General features: G+C 39.6%; 1 protein-coding gene across 1 annotated transcript in view; it reads left to right on the top strand.

Moving 5' to 3' along the window:
- CHRM3 (cholinergic receptor muscarinic 3) overlaps window positions 1-18,178 on the top strand; it is a 375,774-nt gene that overhangs the window by 144,767 nt on the left and 212,829 nt on the right. Inside the window, exon 2 of the mRNA XM_074988643.1 lies at window positions 3,246-3,333. Coding sequence (XP_074844744.1) covers window positions 3,246-3,333 — 88 coding nt within the window. The remainder of the gene's footprint in view (window positions 1-3,245; window positions 3,334-18,178) is intronic.

Below are 18,178 nucleotides of genomic sequence, written 5' to 3'. Positions count from 1 at the left end.
ATGAGACCATTCACCACAACAAGGTGATGATCCAGGGAGTAGGGAGATTCATGAACTCTCCCCTCTCAAATGATATATTACTTACTTTCTTCTGTCAGTTTAGCTGAGTATTTTGTGTACAGTACAAAGTGAGATGGATACTGTTTGGATGCTAGAATGAACAAAGAATGCAAAAAATAAATATCTAGATGCCTCAGGAATTGGAGCAGGTGATTCAGCAGGTGTCACATTTCCATAGGCATGTTGAATTAATGCTGTAGTTGTGCTTTAGAAAGTGCCTAATGCAAGTGCTTTCATGAAAGATGTAAATTCGAGATCCACACTACTACACAGCATTCTTTGCTAGACAGAGAATATAAATTAGGGCTTCCAGGTTAAATTTCCTTTTATATAATTCTGTCCTTGTTTGTTAAACTCACCACTTCTGTTTTAATTATATAAGAATTTTTATCTTCATTCTTATATTTTAAATATCATACTGTTTTGCTGTGCATGTGACATAAGAGCCACATTCCCTCCCAAGAGGTGAAGAGATTCTTGTGATTACTTTATATATTAAAGTTTTGAATTATGGGAGGTGCTACTGGCATGTATGGTAAATGTGGGACACCATTAACTTCTTCCTCCACAAAGGAAAAGCAGATTGTAAGCTTAATCACTGTGCTGTAATTCTTCACTAACTCTTCCAAAGAAGCTGATTGTCCAGTAAACCCAGTGATCTCTCGGTTGTCTGACTTTTCCCATGTTGGCACAATAAGAACTGAGTTCTATTGCTGGGCCAAAGGGATGGGGGAAGAGGCAGTGAGCCAACACATAGAGCATCTGATTGGAATCATATTTTGGTGGAAAATTTACTGAAGGGCTTATTGAAATCATAGCCTGCAATGCCGTGTGATAAATGGGATAATGATGACACATGATTCCAATTTGTACTAATTACACATTATAAAATAGAAGGTAGTAATCAGTCTGCATTTCTGCTGCTGCATTGCTTCCTTCAGAGATTCTCCTCATCAGTTGTGATCTATATATTATATTTGAGTGTTTTGATCTGCTTTTGTTGCTTGTATAAAGAGGTATGAACCCAGAGACAGATGTAAAACATTATGTATGGAGTAATTTCTTTGTTTCGTTTGAGACTTGAAAATTCATAATAAGCCCTGACTTTTCAAAGCAACAATTTCCAAAGGCAATAAAATGTGGTTTGGAGGAAGAGTCCAGAGTTGGGAACTCTTAAGTTCTATCCTTGGGGCTAGCTTGAAATAACTTACGCAATTTGTGGTGTGAAAATTGCATAAGATATGTCAAGCTCCCTTATTTAAAACCTGGAGCTACAGATTCAGGCTACATTGCACCAGCGGTCTAAATAGGGAGCTATTTCTAACATCCCAATAGCCCTCATACAATGACTGTCTTGGGCAAGTAATTTACTCTTTCTTGCCTCAGTTTTCCTGTGGTGAAATGGGAATAACATTTTTTGTCTCAAATGATTGGTTTGAGGATAAATAAATTAATGTTAATAAGGTGCACAAAGTATTCTGGGTATTGAGCTATATTTTTTCACCATCAGTAAAATGGTGATGCTTTTCTTACATATCTAACAAGGCCATGATAAGTGTTGTCAGAGTTGCCACCAGCATGGTGCTCTGCTCTCTCCAATGTATCACTCAGCTGCGTGCGTGTGCTCCCTCTGTGTGCTGCCCCAGCTCTGCAGATAGCTGACATAGCAGACCCGAGGAGAACCCCCAATGACCACAGAGTCTAGTAAGGTGCGAAGGCACGTCGGCCAGGTTTATTGCCGTATTGGACACAATAGTAGTTACTTGTAGACTTCTCAATCTAAGTCAGGGCATACTACAAATATGCACCCACGGTCAATGGACTCGGCTCAGTCAGTGGCGGGACTTTCCACTGCCTACTCGGCCGGACCCAGACCACATCCCAGAAGTACATTCTTATACACAGGTACAAACAATTTACACCACTCCTGACGTATTGAGGTACACCCCTTCTACGTATTTAGGTGCCGCCTCCCCCTTTGTACATGTTGGTTCGAACAAAACAACTCTATCCATCATATTACCCTTTTGCCCCTGTCATTGGGACAGGTCGGCCTGTTCTTTCTTATCTGTGTAATGTTCCACGGTAGGGTGTTCTGGAAGCATGTTCCTACTTCAATATGCTAGGTAGATATGTTTATGCACCAGCAACCCTCTTCTTGCCAACTTCTGTGAGTAATGCATTCCTTTAGCTCACAGCTGCACTTTGCTTTCTGTTAGCAAAGTCTTGACCATTACTTTGGTTCAGGCCTAAGGCCTCATACTGGGCCTGTACTTACTACAATAAGGATTAGTTAGAAAATGTTCCTAGCGAAATTAAAACATGTAGACCTAATTCTGATATAATTCACACCAGTATAAAGCAGGAGCAGTCAATCTGGCAATCAATATGCCAGATTGTCACCTGGGAGTGTTATGTACTAGTGCAGGTTAAACAATCTGAAAGCTTGCTCTATACTTGTTCTAGCAGCCAATGTCTTGTTATAACAACCAGACATCATTTTTCTGGGGCATATCCCATGCCCCAGCAGAAGGGAGCTGTAGACAACTGAGTATGCTGGCAGTGCTCTGGTAGTTCTTTGTGACCATTGCCATGCTGAGATTGGTTAAACCACCTTTAGAACGGCTTTGCACTAGCAAAGTAGCTGAAAGCTATCTTCATGCACTAGAGGGGAGTGGAGTAACTGAAGCTTGTTAGCCACATGCACTTCTTTTTCCAGTAAAGTTCACCCCCTCCCCAGGATGTGCATATATGTGGATGGAGGGAGGTGGGGGCTTACAACCTCTGTCTGGCAACATGAAGGCAGAACAGTGGCTTCTGTCCAGTGGGGAGGAGCTTCAGCCTTGCCAGGCACACGTGTTGGAGCACAGGGCTTCAGCCCCTGGTCCTGACAGGTGCCTCCTGTGGGGCTGAAGCCTTGGCTTTCAAACTTCTAAAGATCGTCATACATGGCTCAGAGGATCAGTTCCTTTGGCGACTCATGCACTAGAGAATCTTGTTCAGTGGAAACCTTCTGGTAGAAAACTGTTGAAAGCAACATTGGAATGAAGTGTGGAAGGTGCTATGTAAGTGGTAAATATTAGCAGGTTTAGCATTATGGCCTAAACTACACCTATGCTGTTCTTTTCTGCGTTGGATGTGTATTTTATTAATTTCTCTTTCCCCTGTTTCTGTTTTGTTTTCAGCCTACATGCTGACACAGTATTGGTTTTGTTTCCAAAAGAACAGTTCCCAGAACTGCACAGACACTTCACAGGTTCCTAGCTGCATCATGTAAGTATAAAAAACTTCAAAATATGTGTATTCATTTTATTTGATTTTCAGTAAACAAATGATTGTCTACAGAATGATTGTTTTGCATATTCTCATCACTGCCTCCACATTGTCATTGATATCTTTCAACAACCGTATCAGTCTGCTATCCATTCCATATGACTCCAGTACCGCCCAAGTCACTTTTTCTGATCTATACTGTCAAATGCCTTCTGAAAATCGATGAAGCAAGTGTGTATGTTCTTGTTCTTTCGTCGAGCTTTCTCTGCTATCAGTCTTAATGCCAATATCTGCTGTATGATACTTTTATCTTTTCTGAACCCTGCTTACTCGTTCGCTAGATATGCTTCTTTAAGCGATCTTTGTCTCTCCATCAGTAACATCATCAGCACCTTGCCTAGATGACTGGTTAGGGCAATCGTTCTGTAGTTCTTGCACTCCAGTGCACTTCCTTTCTTGTGTATTGTCACTAGCTTGGATCTTGTCCACTCCTTAGGTGCCTTCCCTTCATTCCATGCTATATTACATAGTCAGTGTATTTTCTGAATCATACTTTATCTCCCATATTTAATCATCTCTCCCATGACCTTATCATTTCCAGGGCTCTTGTTGTTCTTTAGTCATTTCACTGTTTTTTCTAATTCCTCCTTTGAAATATCAGTCTCATTCTTGATGCTCAGTGGAGATATCTCTTTCAGTTCTTCCATCAGTCTCTCTGAGACACTCAGGTCCAACTGTGTTTTGTATAGACAGGTGTAATATCTTGTCCATCACTGCACAATCTTCTCCTTGCTTATGTGCACTTCTTCGTTCTCACCTTTGATCTCTGTCTGCATTGGCTGCCACTTCCTATTAATATTGCTAATCATCTTATACACATCCCTGGTCTTACGTTCACTATAATACCTCTATAAATCTTTGCACTACTCCTCTAACCATTTCTCCTTGTCCTTCCTGGCCACTTTCCTTACCTCATTGCATTTCAATCTATATTCCTGTTCCACCTTCTTGAAAACATCTCTTCTGATCTTCAGTGCTCTCTTCTCTTGGACCAACTTCAGGGTCTCCTGCATAACCCACTTCCTATTGATTTTTCTTCTTCTGGAACAGTCTGTTCAATTGTCTCTTCTGTTGCTGTGGCTATCTCTTTGACTTTCTTATCTAGGTCTTTCACTGTGGCCACATTCCTAATCTTCTTTTTCAGTGCTGCTCTGTACGCATTCCCTATTTCCTCCTCTCCTAGCCTCATCATGTCTCTTCTTTTGTTAAACTGTGTCTTACAAGTCTTACACTTTCTCTTGAGTTTCATCTTGATGTTTGTGATCACTAGACTATGGTCCAAGTCTATATCCGCTCCTTGGAAAGTTCAGCACTGCTGTACTGATGTTACCCATCTTCTTATTATTAAAATCATATCTATCATGTTCTTGGACATCCTGTCATTTAATCACAGTGTCCACTTCCTACAGTCCTTTTGTTGGAATCTTGTGTTGCACATAACCATCTCATGCTCCATATCAAACTCTAGCAGTTTCTTGCCTCATTCATTTCTTTCTCCATACCCAGACCTTCCCAGGACTCTCTTCCAATCTTCATTATCTGTTCCAACCTTCATGTTCCAATCTCCTCTGATGCTCATCACATATCTCTTTGGTATCTCCTCCAGTGTCCTTGTCAAGTCTTTATAGAACAGCACAATCTTTTCCTCCATGCTGTCCGACGTGGGTGCATAAACCTGAATGACCAAGATGTTGAAAGGTTTTACTTCAAATCTTGCTATCGTCATTCTTGCACTCACTGGTTTGTATCCTAACTATGCTCCTCTAGCTCTTCTGCAAAGAAGGAATCCAACTCCTGCCTCATGTTTTCTTTCATTCCCTGACCAAATGACTTCGCAACTGTGTATCACTCCCATTGCCGTCCAATGCATCTCTGCTAGTACAAGTATATCACATTGGCATCTCTACATCTCCTTCTGAAGCAGCTCTAATTTTCCAGTCACCCAAAGTGTTTAGACGTTTCATGTTCCATTTGATAGTATACTTGTGAGTTGTAATTTTCTTTTGCTAGCCAACTTATTGACCCAAAACCAATTGCTCGAATGGTATCACAGACCTTGTTTATTTGAGCGACATCCGAGCTGGCATCTTTTATCATTTAGTCGTACTGACATCACCTTTCATTTGTATTGTTGTTTCACAGTCAGTGCATCGCCATTCATCTGACCAACCCTCCTCCTCCATCCAGGCTTGGGACTGGAATGGAACCCCTAGAAGCTTAATGGCAGAGTTTTTGCTCCATTTTATTCTACTAATTCATTTTGAGCTTCTGTGTAAGGTCTTGTTGCTGTACTTTACAAGGCTAATTTATAATGCCTTCCTCCAATTTCAATCAAATCTGAGTGTTTAACCACATGGTTGACCTACAGAACTTTCCCACACCATAGTAAATTGGATCATTTAGATCAGACTCAGAGGAAGGTTGAAAATATAACAGCTTCAGGCCATGATACTGAAATTAGTTGGATACGAGAATTTTCCTGTGCAGGCACCCTTCCAAACTTGGAGCCTTAATCTGGTGAGTCAACAACTCGTGTAGCACATATAGGTGGACAAAAACTCAATTTTCCTGAATGAATTAGAGCAATATGTATCTTTATTTTTGCATCTGTAGCAGGAACATTTAAGTAATCTTTTCTGTCTATAAGGTTGATCTGAGTTGCAGAGTTCAAGTCTATGTTTTTGTTATTCTTTCAGTTATTGGCCATGGCTTTCTATAAAACTTCCCCTGGATGATGCTGACATTTGTGCTGTGTGAAAAATATAATAGTATCATAAAGTTGTGTGTGCAAGTGTACACTCTTTCTTTATAGGTAGAAAAGCTCCTCCCTCTCATTCCTGCATCAAGAACTGCTGCTCTGATAATATAATGTGCATACTTTGTAAAGTGTGTAAGATTCTAGCCACTACATTGAGTCTGGAGAAAGCATCTGAGCAAACTATACCGTCAAAACATGTTGACGGTCTTTTAGCTAAACCTTGTGATTTCAACATGAGTAATAAACTACTGAAAAGAATCCTGAAGCTGGGCTTACCCTTTGCTTCTACATCCTGAAATTAGGTCATGGTGCCTTGCACACAGTGGCACAGCTGGCATCCCTAAATCACAATAGTTTTTGGTGTCAACAAAAGTGAGGGTTTTTTCTTCTATATCAAATTTCAGAGGCACTGGCAACTGTATTGTATGTGTTTACATAAAGTGTGTGCATTCTGTTTTTTAATCCATTCACAGATGAGTATTAGTTGTTCTGTGTATATACACTTTTTAAATATACAAAAATACAGTTTTTTCTTTTGGTGTCTAGACCGTTTGTTTGTGAGTGGAGAGGTCAGATTGTCTCTTGATGATCTCTGCAAGCCTCTTATGGACCATAATAACAGCTGGGCAGGACAGTGATCCCAGAGGGAGCAGGCATGTAGGGAATTTAGAAAAGAACAAATCTCCCTTTCCTATTGTTTTCTATAACATTAATTACTCATTCGTGTGATTTAAACAACTCTGGTGGCTGGGTTCAGAAAATGACTGAATTTATTCTGAACTGTGAACATTTTAGTTATGTTTACACTGGCCCCTTGCTTTTAAAAGGGGTATGCAAAAATCAGTGACCAAAAATGCAAATAAGATGTTGATTTGCATAATCATCACCTCCTTTGCATAATGACAGTCACTGGCCATTCCAGAAGTGCTGTTTTCAAAAGCCAAAACAGCAGTGTAGATGGGGTTCCTCCAAAAGGAAGCCTTGCTTTCCAAAGCACCTTTCTTCCTAATCTTTTTCAGGAAGTAGAGTGCTTTTGAAAGTGGGGCTTCCTTTTGAAGGAACCCCACCTACATGGCTGTTTTGGCTTTCAAAATCAGCACTTCCAGAATGGCAAGCGGCCACCATTATGTAACTAAAGCATTGAATATGCAAATTGGTTTTATTTGCGTCTTAGGCATACTGTTTTTGCATGCCTCTTTACATTTCAGTGTAATGAGAATGTTACTGACACAAACTGTGGAATATATTTAACACATTTCTATCAGTTGCATACATCTCACATCTCTCTCTAATCACTATGAAATAGTATCAGCTAGGTAGCCATGTTAGTCTGTATTCTAACAAAACAAAAGAGCAGTAATGGAGCACTTTAAAGACTAACAAAATGATTTATTCGATGATGAGCTTTTGTGGGACAGACCCACTTCATCAGTCCCATGAAAGCTCGTCACCGAATAAATCATTTTGTTAGTCTTGAAAGTGCTACATTATTGCTTTTTTGTTTCATCACTATGGAATCAGTAAAAAACCCAAATCAACGTAAAATTTAAAGAGCTAAGGTACCAAATCATGTAATCCAAACAGTAGAGATTGGGCTTATCAAACAATTAAAAATTTAATTGTTCCATCATGCCATTAATTACACTCAAAATTATAGAATACCATTTATATGAATATTTTGAAGGTTTTCATATTTGCATGTTATTTCAATTATATCATAGACTACAAAGCATATATTGCTCACTTTGTTTTTATTATAAATATTTGCACTGTAAAAATAAAAAATATTTTTTTCAATTCACTCAAAACAAGTACTGTAGTGCAATCTCTTTATCATGACAGTTGAACTTACTTGTATGGAATTATGTACAAAAATAACTGCATTCAAAATAAAATAGTGTAAAACTTCAGAGCTTCCAAGTCCACTCAGTGTTGTTTCGTGTTCAGTCAATTGCTCAGACAAATGCATTTGATTACATTTGCAGGAGATAATGATGCCTGCTTCTTTTTCAAAGGCTATGTCTACACTACAATATAAATTTGATTTTCTTAAATTAGATTTTATAATGCTGTGTTTTATAAATTCAAATTTGAGTATCCTTATCTCCACACAAAGTTGAATTAGTGCTGCCACACTGAATCACCAAACATTGACTGTTGCAGCAGTGCATTGTGGGAACCTATCCTACAGTTTCCTCAGCCCCGAAGCATTCTGTATTTTTTCACTGGTGTACTGTGAGAAAAAATGCCCTGCAAGTGATTGTAGATATGTGATGTCATCTTCCCACCTTGCATTGCCCTCATTCCTTTCTCACGGAAAGCAAACAGCCATTTTTCCAAAAGTTAAAAAGGAAAGGTAGGGAGTCCAGGTAAGAGGAAACCAAATAGGCTGGCATCAAAAGGTGACTGAACCATGTAAACTGGTTGCTCAGCTGCTTGTTAGCCATTGAAAGAACAGCCAGCTCCCAAAATATTTGCCATGGGGGGATACTCCCCCCACTCCCTCCCTCTGGCAACAGTCAACCCCTGGAATCTTTCCTGCCTTTGGAGCTTTCACTGTGCACAAGTGAGCACATGGAGCTGTCTAGCAGCATGATCCCCACTGCACCGCAAGCATGTGCTTTTATTAGGTTGTGAGCTGGCCATGTGATGTGGTTGGGCCAGAGATAGGCCCCAACTGCATGGTGCCTGTGGGGGAGGCTGCCTCTGTATAAATGTGAACCACAGAAAAGAAGTTTTTCAGCCTCTCATACAAGTATGACCCCCCACAGCCTAGCTCCCACCTGGTGCAATGGATGGAGGCTGGTGCCAGTGCTGAAAAAATGTCTTGGCCTATCTTGTGCAGGGGAGAAGCCACTACCCCATGCTGGGGCTATTTTTTCATGGGAAGATGCATTCACCATGCTGGTAGTAAAGAAATGAATTCAGAATGGGCCCAAATGCCCACTTCAATTTTGCAGACCTCCTGGTGCCAAATTCAAGTTCACAGGCTTCCTGTTACCTACTTCCTGTGCAGCTGGAGAGCAGTGGCCAGAGCAGACAACCATGGAGCACCATTACAGAACACCTTTGGAGGCCAATAAAGTCAATTTAAACAAATGGCATTTCCACACTAGCATTAATTCAACCTTTTAAATTCGAACTTGACCTATGTCGACTCACATGGTGTGTGTAATAATATTGACCTTAATGCTCCCTAAAATGGATATAATAGTCATTTACAGAGAAGACAGTGACATTGTAAAATCAAGCTAACTGCCTTAAAATTAACTTTATGATGCAGTATAGACACAGCCAAGTCACCTGAAAGTGAGAACAGGTGTTTACTTGGCATTGTTGTAGCCAGGGTTGTAAGATATTCATGTGCCAGATTTGCTAAAGATTTATGTGGCCCTTCACGCTTCAACCACCTTCCCACAGAACATGTGTCCATGCTGATGATGGGTTCTGCCCAATAACGATCCAAAACTGTGGATACCAATGCATGGTCATTTTCATATTCTGTTTAGATGACATTAGCAGAGGTTTGATTTGCTATATTTGTGGTTTGTATTCTGTAGTTTCTGCATTGGAGTGTTGCCGTTTTCAGACTTATGAAAGGATGTTCCACATCCTGTCTGTCTCAGATTTTGGGAGGCACTTCAGATTCTTTAATCTTGGATCAAGAACTGTAACTAGCTTTAGAAATCTCACATTCATACCTTCCTAGTGCGATGTGGGTGTGGGTTCTTTTTTATTTGTTTGTTTGTTAAATTTGCTGTGAAAGTGTTCTTGCAATGAACATATTCTGGATCATCATCCAACATGGCTAATAACATAAAATCTAAATCCATAATGCATGTAAAATGAAGAGCAGGAGACGTACAATTCTTCCACTAGGATAAGTCACAAATTTAATTAATGCATTATTCTTTTAATGAGAAGCAGCAGCAGCATGGACCCATATCCTCTGTAATGGTGGCAAAAGAATGAAGTGCATCAGGTGCATAAATACCTTGCAATATCAGCTGCAAAATAGCATGTGAACATACATACTGTTCTCACTTTCAAATGACATTATAAATAAGAAATGGGCAATACTATCCCCCATAAATGTAAACCTACTTATTCCTCTTAGGCTACCTCTACACTACCATGATCTGTCGTCAGAAGTTACTGTCAGAAGATATCTTCTGACAAAACTTCTGTAAACAGATCATAACCTCACATGTAAGCAGATCACTCCGTTGACCCACTCTGTCAACAGAGAGTGACCGGATTGCCTGGCTGGTCTCTCAACAAAACAGCCACTCAGAAGCTCAGCAGACAGGGCTTCCTGGTGACCTGGAAGCCCTGTCTGTCAACAGAGGGCTTCCCGGAGCATCCACACATTTTTTTTGTCAACAGATTCTGTTGCGAAAGGCATTCTGCTTCCTGGGGGAGAGGCAGAAGGCTGTCAACAAAAGTGCTGAGTTCTGTTGACAGCCTTAGTAAAAGTCTGTAAGGCTGCTGCTACACTATCATTGTTCCGGCAGAGGTGCCGTGGTAATGAGGTAATTTGAAGCAGGTTAATGAGATGATGATGTGTATATTCAGCACTTCATTAGCGTAATGGTGTCTGCACAAACCAACTTTGTATTGGAGATTGACAGTGAAGATGGGGCAGCTTCAAAATAAGCACCCTGCTTCGACGTTCCCTTACTCCAATCTAGTTCTGTGGGAGTTAAGGGAATGTCGAAGTGAAGTGCTTATTTCGAAGCTGCCCCCATCTTCACTGTCAATCTACAATTCGAAGTCTGTTTCCGTGGCTGCCATTATGCTAATGAGATGCTGAATGTGCATGTTGCCACCTCATTAGCCTGCTTCAAATTGCCTCATTACCATGCCTCCTTCAACAGGAGAGTGGTAATGTAGCAGCAGCCTTAAGTCAACAAATCTTTCAAGGATCCAGAAGCCTGCAGTAATTTTTAGGACTTGTTTAATTAGATAAAAAAAGCACAATTGGTGTGAAACAATGGACAATCCTGAGGCTATTTTTTTTAGATATACACATTAGCATTTATTGCTGCAAATGGATTGCATGTATAAAGAAATAATACAATAATGTGCTGTGCCCCTTGCAAAAGTGCAATACATCAAACAGAATTTGTCAGCTCTTCAGCATTATGTAAAAAGCCAGATAAGCAGGCTTATTTTGACACACCAGTTGCATCAGTTATGCCACTTGCTGTGTCTGAATATCAAATTCTCTCTTCAAGTTTAGATGTAATGAATGTTAAGGGATTTTCATTATGCCTTATCACAGATACTGTCTGTACTATATGTTACAAACAAGTAAGAAAAAGAACAAGAAAAATACTGTAATTATTATGAAACCCTGAAACAGAGAGTAGCTGCACAAAGAAGGACCAGAGCTGTTATATCCTTAGAAAGTTGGTAATATGTTCATGTGAATTTAAAAAACAAAACAAAACAAGAAAATATTGTAATGGCTTATTTGTAAAACTAATTTTATTCCACATAAGCATACTTGTTTTTTCTTTTTCGAACACATTTATAATGCATTTATCTAGCATTCTAAAAGCCAGGGGCAATATAATTTTTTATTTCTTCTCCTGCTCCTTTTGCTCATCAACAATAAGTTTTGTGTGGTTTTAATTATAGGTCTGGCCAAATGAGTTTAAAGTGTTAAGGAAGAATTATCCAATTTATATTATAACATAGTTTTGTAAATACAATTGTTATCAATTTAGACTATTCCTTGTTGTGGTAAAAGTACTTGTTGTTGGGCCAAATCCTATAGGAATTAATTGCTGTTTTTTCATTTAGTCCTTATGTGGGCAAAACTCCCATGTGGCTTCAGTTAAGTAGGAATGTCAGAATTGGAACCATTATGTTTGCACGTCTGTAGTATAAGGCTGGTGACCTGTCTGGGAAGTATATCAAGCACAGTAGTTTTCCTAAGGTGATGCTTGACTTGAAATTAATTTCCTTTTTGGGTATGTATCTGTCCTTAGCTATTTAATTGTGTTTGGATGGATGCTATAATTAGCGCAAGGTGGTCAGAGGACTGGGGTTTGTCTTTATAAGAAAAAACTAAGATGATGGCTTACTTGTTGGAGTAAAATAGCACAATGTAGTAATGACAATTATTATGGAGCATCTTGAGACATATGTACTTTTTAGGTTATCTATATGTTGTTATTTTAAAGAGATTTGTGGCTACCATAAACTGTTCAGGTACATGATAAAAATATTGATACATTTGAATTTAAATAAGCAGAACAAATTACCCTCACCTGGAACTTTCCCAGGGTACCACTTTAACATCTTTACTCTTACTTAGTGTATCATGGACTCTTAAATGCTTGGAACTAGTATCAAAGTATTCCATTAAGTCAGGAGAAAAAAAAAAACTGTTTCAGAAATAAAGTAAACCCTGTTTTATTCAGTTGCGTAGGTTCTGTATTTGGAAGGAGGAGTAACAGCTTTTTTATATTATCTTTTCAACCTCCTGTAGTTGTTCTGGAACTTTCAGATTCATGTACTAATTCCATTTAACCTGTGAGGACTGACTAGTCCACAGTAGAATATGGTATTCCAAATATAGGCCACAGAAACAGCATAATTTCCATAACTACTTCAAAGTAAGTACCTTATAAATAAAATAGGTTTCCCTTGAGGTTTACAATACCGTTTTCTTTATAATTTAATTTGTCTTGAATTTAATAAAGTAGCCCAGAGAGCCCCCTTCTCTGGGGAAAATACTTCGTGTAAGTTCTAACACAGCATTGTTCCTATTATTGGAAGCATTTTCTTATCCATTTATCACTTATCTTTCATTTTTCACATAATTCAAAAATATATTCATTGCATTGAAGTCCTCTTTTAAAACACACCCGTATGTAGTATTCTGGCTCTTTTTATCCAGTTCATTGTTACAGCTCAATTTGCCTGGCTTTCTCCATATCTTATTTTCTTCTTATTAGTATAATTTAAAGCATTCAATAAAATCAGTATTTCTGTATCATAAAAGACTGTCCATTGCCCTCTCTTCCTGCGTTATAAAGATTCTGGTTCATGAGACTGAACTTTTGGAGATATACCTATCTTATAGAACTGGAGAGGATCTATAGAGGTCATCTAGTCCAGTCCCCTGCACTTACAGCAGGACTTATCACCATCCATGACAGATTTTTTTTAATATATTTGCCCCAGATCCCTAAATGGCCCCCTCAAGGATTGAATTCACAACCCTGGGTTTAGCAGGCCAATTCTCAAAGCACTACAGAATATAACCTCAAGAGGATGGAAGGATAGGCATGTTGTTGCTGAGAGCTCCTGACTCTCTCATTTCAGCTACTCCAATTATTTTTTTCCTTTTAGGGTAAAATAAAATTAGTGCAAAGTAAACTAATAACTCATCCAGGAATCAAAATAAACATTCTTGCCCCATTTTAGAGATGGTAAAACTAAAGCAAAAAGAGATGTGTAAAATTATGTCTTGACAACAGCTGAGTGGTATTCCAAGGGCCTATCCACACTAGAAGTAACACTGTGGCACAGCATCATAAGTAATGTCTCAGGCTAGCTTACTGAGTTGAGCTGGATTGTACTCAGCAGGTAGCCCAGGCTGCTATCCCTGTTGTCATAGCCACACTGCTATTTTTAGCACTCTAGCACCAGCAAAGCTAGTGCCTATATTTCTGTTCCTAGTGGCTACAGCTACATTAGAGAGTTTTGTCAACAAAACTGGTGGAACGTCCAAACATTTGTGTGTGTGGAGGCTTCTTTTCGAAAGGCTGTCTTTTGACTTTTATCTTCCAAAGCCGTCCTTTCGAAAGGGTCGTTGTAGTGTAGATGCAGCCTTAGGGATTTATTACTTTGTAAACTGGTTCTGCCTTGCCTGCAAAAATGCACAACAGAATGAAAAGGTGAATGGCACTCTCCTTTCCAGTGCAAAGGCTTGAAGGAGTAGTAAGACTCTATGAAGATCATGTTAATACGTGTCTGGAAAAGCATACTGTACTTGGTAGTGAGAGAATTTTGTCACTCCCCAGTAAGATGTAAGAAAAAAATTAAAGTCTCCTCCCCACTTTTTCCCACCCCTCCTATTGCCAGAGGATGTGACACAATGAACCAAAATAGGCGGTCATTCCCATCACAGGGTAATCAATTTATAATAGTGAGCCTTATGTAATATGTACTGCCTTATAATATAGCTGTGTTTGGAGTTAATCTAAGCATATGAAATCCCAGGCCAACACCTATTCCCACTCCAGAGTCAGATGAATCAACCACTAACTCCAAATTAATCCCCTTTCATGTTTTTAAAAAGTGACAGGTTTGGTCTTAGGGGTATTATTATGGGGTTTGTTTGTTTGTTTTCTTTTTTCAATGCATAAATAGCTAATCCATTTCCTTGCAGGGAAAAACCTCTGCAATACAATATGCAGCACTATACCAGTCTAAGGCAGACAGTCTTTCCTCTCACACTGCTCTATAATTTCATTATCAATGCTAAAGTTCAACACTAGCATCATTGCCAACAACCAATGGTATCCCAGCTTGTCATCGTTATGTAAATTGAATTGTTTAACAAGTATTCAATGTCTTACTTCATGTGTCTAGTAACAGGTCTAACTGTTGATATTATGGATAAGAATTGGCCACTATGTTGATTGTAAATTGCTTCTGTTTTGTAGTTCCCCTATAATTTAGGAGAATTGTTTTTTCCCAGAAATTGTGAACTTCTCATGGATAGGGGAAGATTACTTTTGCATAACTATCCAGACAAGGTGTGGAAGTGTTGGGTAGAACAAACCCAAGATAGGGTTGGTGTGAAGGTGGGGAAGGGAAGAGTCGGAGAGCAAAGCAGATGGAGGAAAACAGGGAGGTATCACATTTCAATGGGCATCACATTTCAAGAATGATAGGGATAAATTGAAGGAAGTCCAGAGAACAAGAAAAACAACCAAAGGTCCACAACCATGACCCATGTATTTTGGGAAATAAGGGCAATTTCGAGGAGTAAGGGCAATTTTGGGGAGTAAGGGCGCTTCAAATTTGGGTGGGTAGTTTGAAGTGCCCATGGCTACACGGCATGTTGGCGCTTAGAAGTTTGCAACTTCAAAGTTGTTGTGGGGAGAATTAGCCTAATGAAGCACTGCATATTCATTGCAACACTTTGTTAGTATTCTCTGCTCAGGCTGATTAACATGCCCCCTTCGAAGAAGGGGATTAGTGCAGACACAGCCTAACATAGCTACCTCTCTGTGATAATCCTTTTAGGTGGCCTTGGCCATGAGGTAGATTTCACAGATTCCAAGAGTGGAAGTGTGACCTCTTGTCTACCTTTGACCATTTACTTTCCCAAAATGATCCCTAGGGCATGTATTTTATTGAAAAATCCACCCCAATTTAATTTTTTTCAGGTGATCACCTTTGGCTTGTTGTTCCAATGGTTAATCTCACCATTTGATTGCTTAGATGTGTAGCTGTGTTAGTCTGTATTTTTGCAAAACAAAGCAAGTCTTTAGCAGTAGATGTGGCATATAGGATCATAGCATACCAGAACTGGATGGAACCTAGAGAGGTTATCAAATCCAGTCCACTGTCCTAACGGCAGGACCAGGCACCATTCTAGACCATCCCCAACAAGTGTTTATTTAAACTGCTCTTAAATTTCTCCAATGATGGAGATTCCACAACCTCCCTAGGCAATCTATTCCAGTACTTACCCACCCTGACAGTTCTTAATGTCAAACCTAACCCTCCCTTCTTGCAATTATTGATGAGTTTGTCTGATTAAAAGCTCATAAAACAAATACCTAATACTACCTGATATGTCCTAGTACCTGATATGGTGATATTCTATAATTGTGTATTAATATATAGATCATATATATCTATAGTTATATAGCTATAGATAGATATAGATTGTGCCAATTTGATAACTATACTAAATAAATGTGTTATTATTGTTTTTTATTATTTATGTATTTTCCCTTTTTCTATGAAGTAACTACTATGAATATATGAGGGGGTGCAATTTTATATTCTTGCCTCAGGCACAAAATTAGCTAGTTACAGCACTGAATTTTGTCCCAATGCATGTTCTTCCAAACCCACTGATGTCATGTGAACAGAAGAGTTTAGCTAATACATTAGCTTTCGCTGTAGTTTTATCTTTAGTGCCCTCATAACGAACACTGCTTTGTGGTTTGTGAAGCATTAGCTATTAATAAAGTGGTATAATTATCTTGATGGAGCACATTCCTTCCATCTGACTTGTACAATGATTGCTACTGCCATTTTCTACAGTTGATAGAGAAAAGTATGTTAAAAGATTGATACCCAGGAAAGCAGACAAATGATTTATGCCATGCTATGGAAAACTAACAGGTTTTGTTTCATTTGACTCAGCCCTCCATCTAGTTAATGTCAATATTTTCAAAATGCTTTAGAACTAACTTCAGCGTATTTATTTTATTTTACTTTATTTTATTTACAGTGGATGTGGGACTAGTAGTTGACAAGTTGGTTGGGAAGTAACCCAAAGCTTAATAAAATAAATCACCAAGAAACTTTTGAAGATTTAGAAACCAACGACCAAAAGATGTTTAAAAATACTCCAGCAAGATACTGAGTGACATCCTTTGCAGATTCCTATGAATATTGCTAATGTGTTACTAAAAATAATGACTGCAAATTCATTTGAAAGTGAACAGGTTTTAAACACTAGAGTTTAGGAGCTTTTTCTTAGACTAGATTTAAGTTAAGCCAACCCAACAGCTATATGACAGTATTATGCTCTTCCATCCAGAGTACAATTGTTGATTCCCTGGCAGGTATTTTAGGAAGGTCCATGCTGAGTCAGACCAATGGTGCTTCTAGCCCAATATTCTCACTTCCAACAGAGGCAAATACCTGGTGCTTCAGAGGGAATGAACAGAACAAGAAATTGTCAATTGATCGATCCCATCATCCTTTGCCAACTTTCGGCAGGGATGTCCAATGCATGGGGTTGCAACCTTGACCATCGTGGCTAATAGCTGTCAATGACTATGCATTGTCCATGAACTTAAACAATTTTCAACCCTGTTATACCTTTGGTCTTCACAATATCCCCTGACAGCAAGTGCCATTGATTGACGATTGTGTGAAGAACTTCTTTCTGTGTTTTAAACCTGCTTCCTGTTAATTTTAGGCTGCATCTACACTATGAGATAAAATCAAATGTAAAGGACTTAGCGCAATATTAGACATCACTGTCTTCACTGTATACACTATTAGCTCAATTTATTGAGCTGTAATACCGACAACAAAATGCCAATATTATGGGGTGGGTATAATGTCAATTTTGAATTTAAAATATTGAATAAAGGCTAGTGTGGAAGTGTCATGTCCTTAAATGATATTCTTTAGCCTCCAGAAGTGTCCTGTATGTATCCCACAAAGCTACGCGGTGGCCCTCCATGTATGGCCACTTCCTTCTCCACTGCTTTCCATCCAGGGCTGCGTCTACACGTGCACGCTACTTCGAAGTAGCGGCACTAACTTCGAAATAGCGCCCGTCGCGGCTACACGCGTTGGGCGCTATTTCGAAGTTAACTTCGACGTTAGGCGGCGAGACGTCGAAGTCGCTAACCTCATGAGGGGATCGGAATAGCGCCCTACTTCGACGTTCAACGTCGAAGTAGGGACCGTGTAGACGATCCGCGTCCCGCAACGTCGAAATTGTGGGGTCCTCCATGGCAGCCATCAGCTGGGGGGTTGAGAGAGGCTGTCTCTCCAGCCCGTGCGGGGCTCTGTGGTCACCGTGTGCAGCAGCCCTTAGCCCAGGGCTTCTGGCTGCTGCTGCTGCTGCTGCAGCGGGGGATTCATGCTGCATGCACAGGGTCTGCAACTCGTTGTCGGCTCTGTGGATCTTGTGCTGTTTAGTGCAAGTGTGTCTGGGAGGGGCCCTTTAAGGGAGTGGCTGGCTGTTGAGTCCGCCCTGTGACCCTGTCTGCAGCTGTGCCTGGCACCCTTATTTCGATGTGTGCT

The sequence above is a fragment of the Carettochelys insculpta genome, chromosome 3 (assembly GCF_033958435.1).
Source record: "Carettochelys insculpta isolate YL-2023 chromosome 3, ASM3395843v1, whole genome shotgun sequence".
In the NCBI taxonomy this organism is placed as follows: Eukaryota; Metazoa; Chordata; order Testudines; family Carettochelyidae; genus Carettochelys; species Carettochelys insculpta.
The sequence above is the reverse complement of the archived record's forward strand: the minus strand, read 5'-3'. Positions and strand labels throughout refer to the sequence as shown.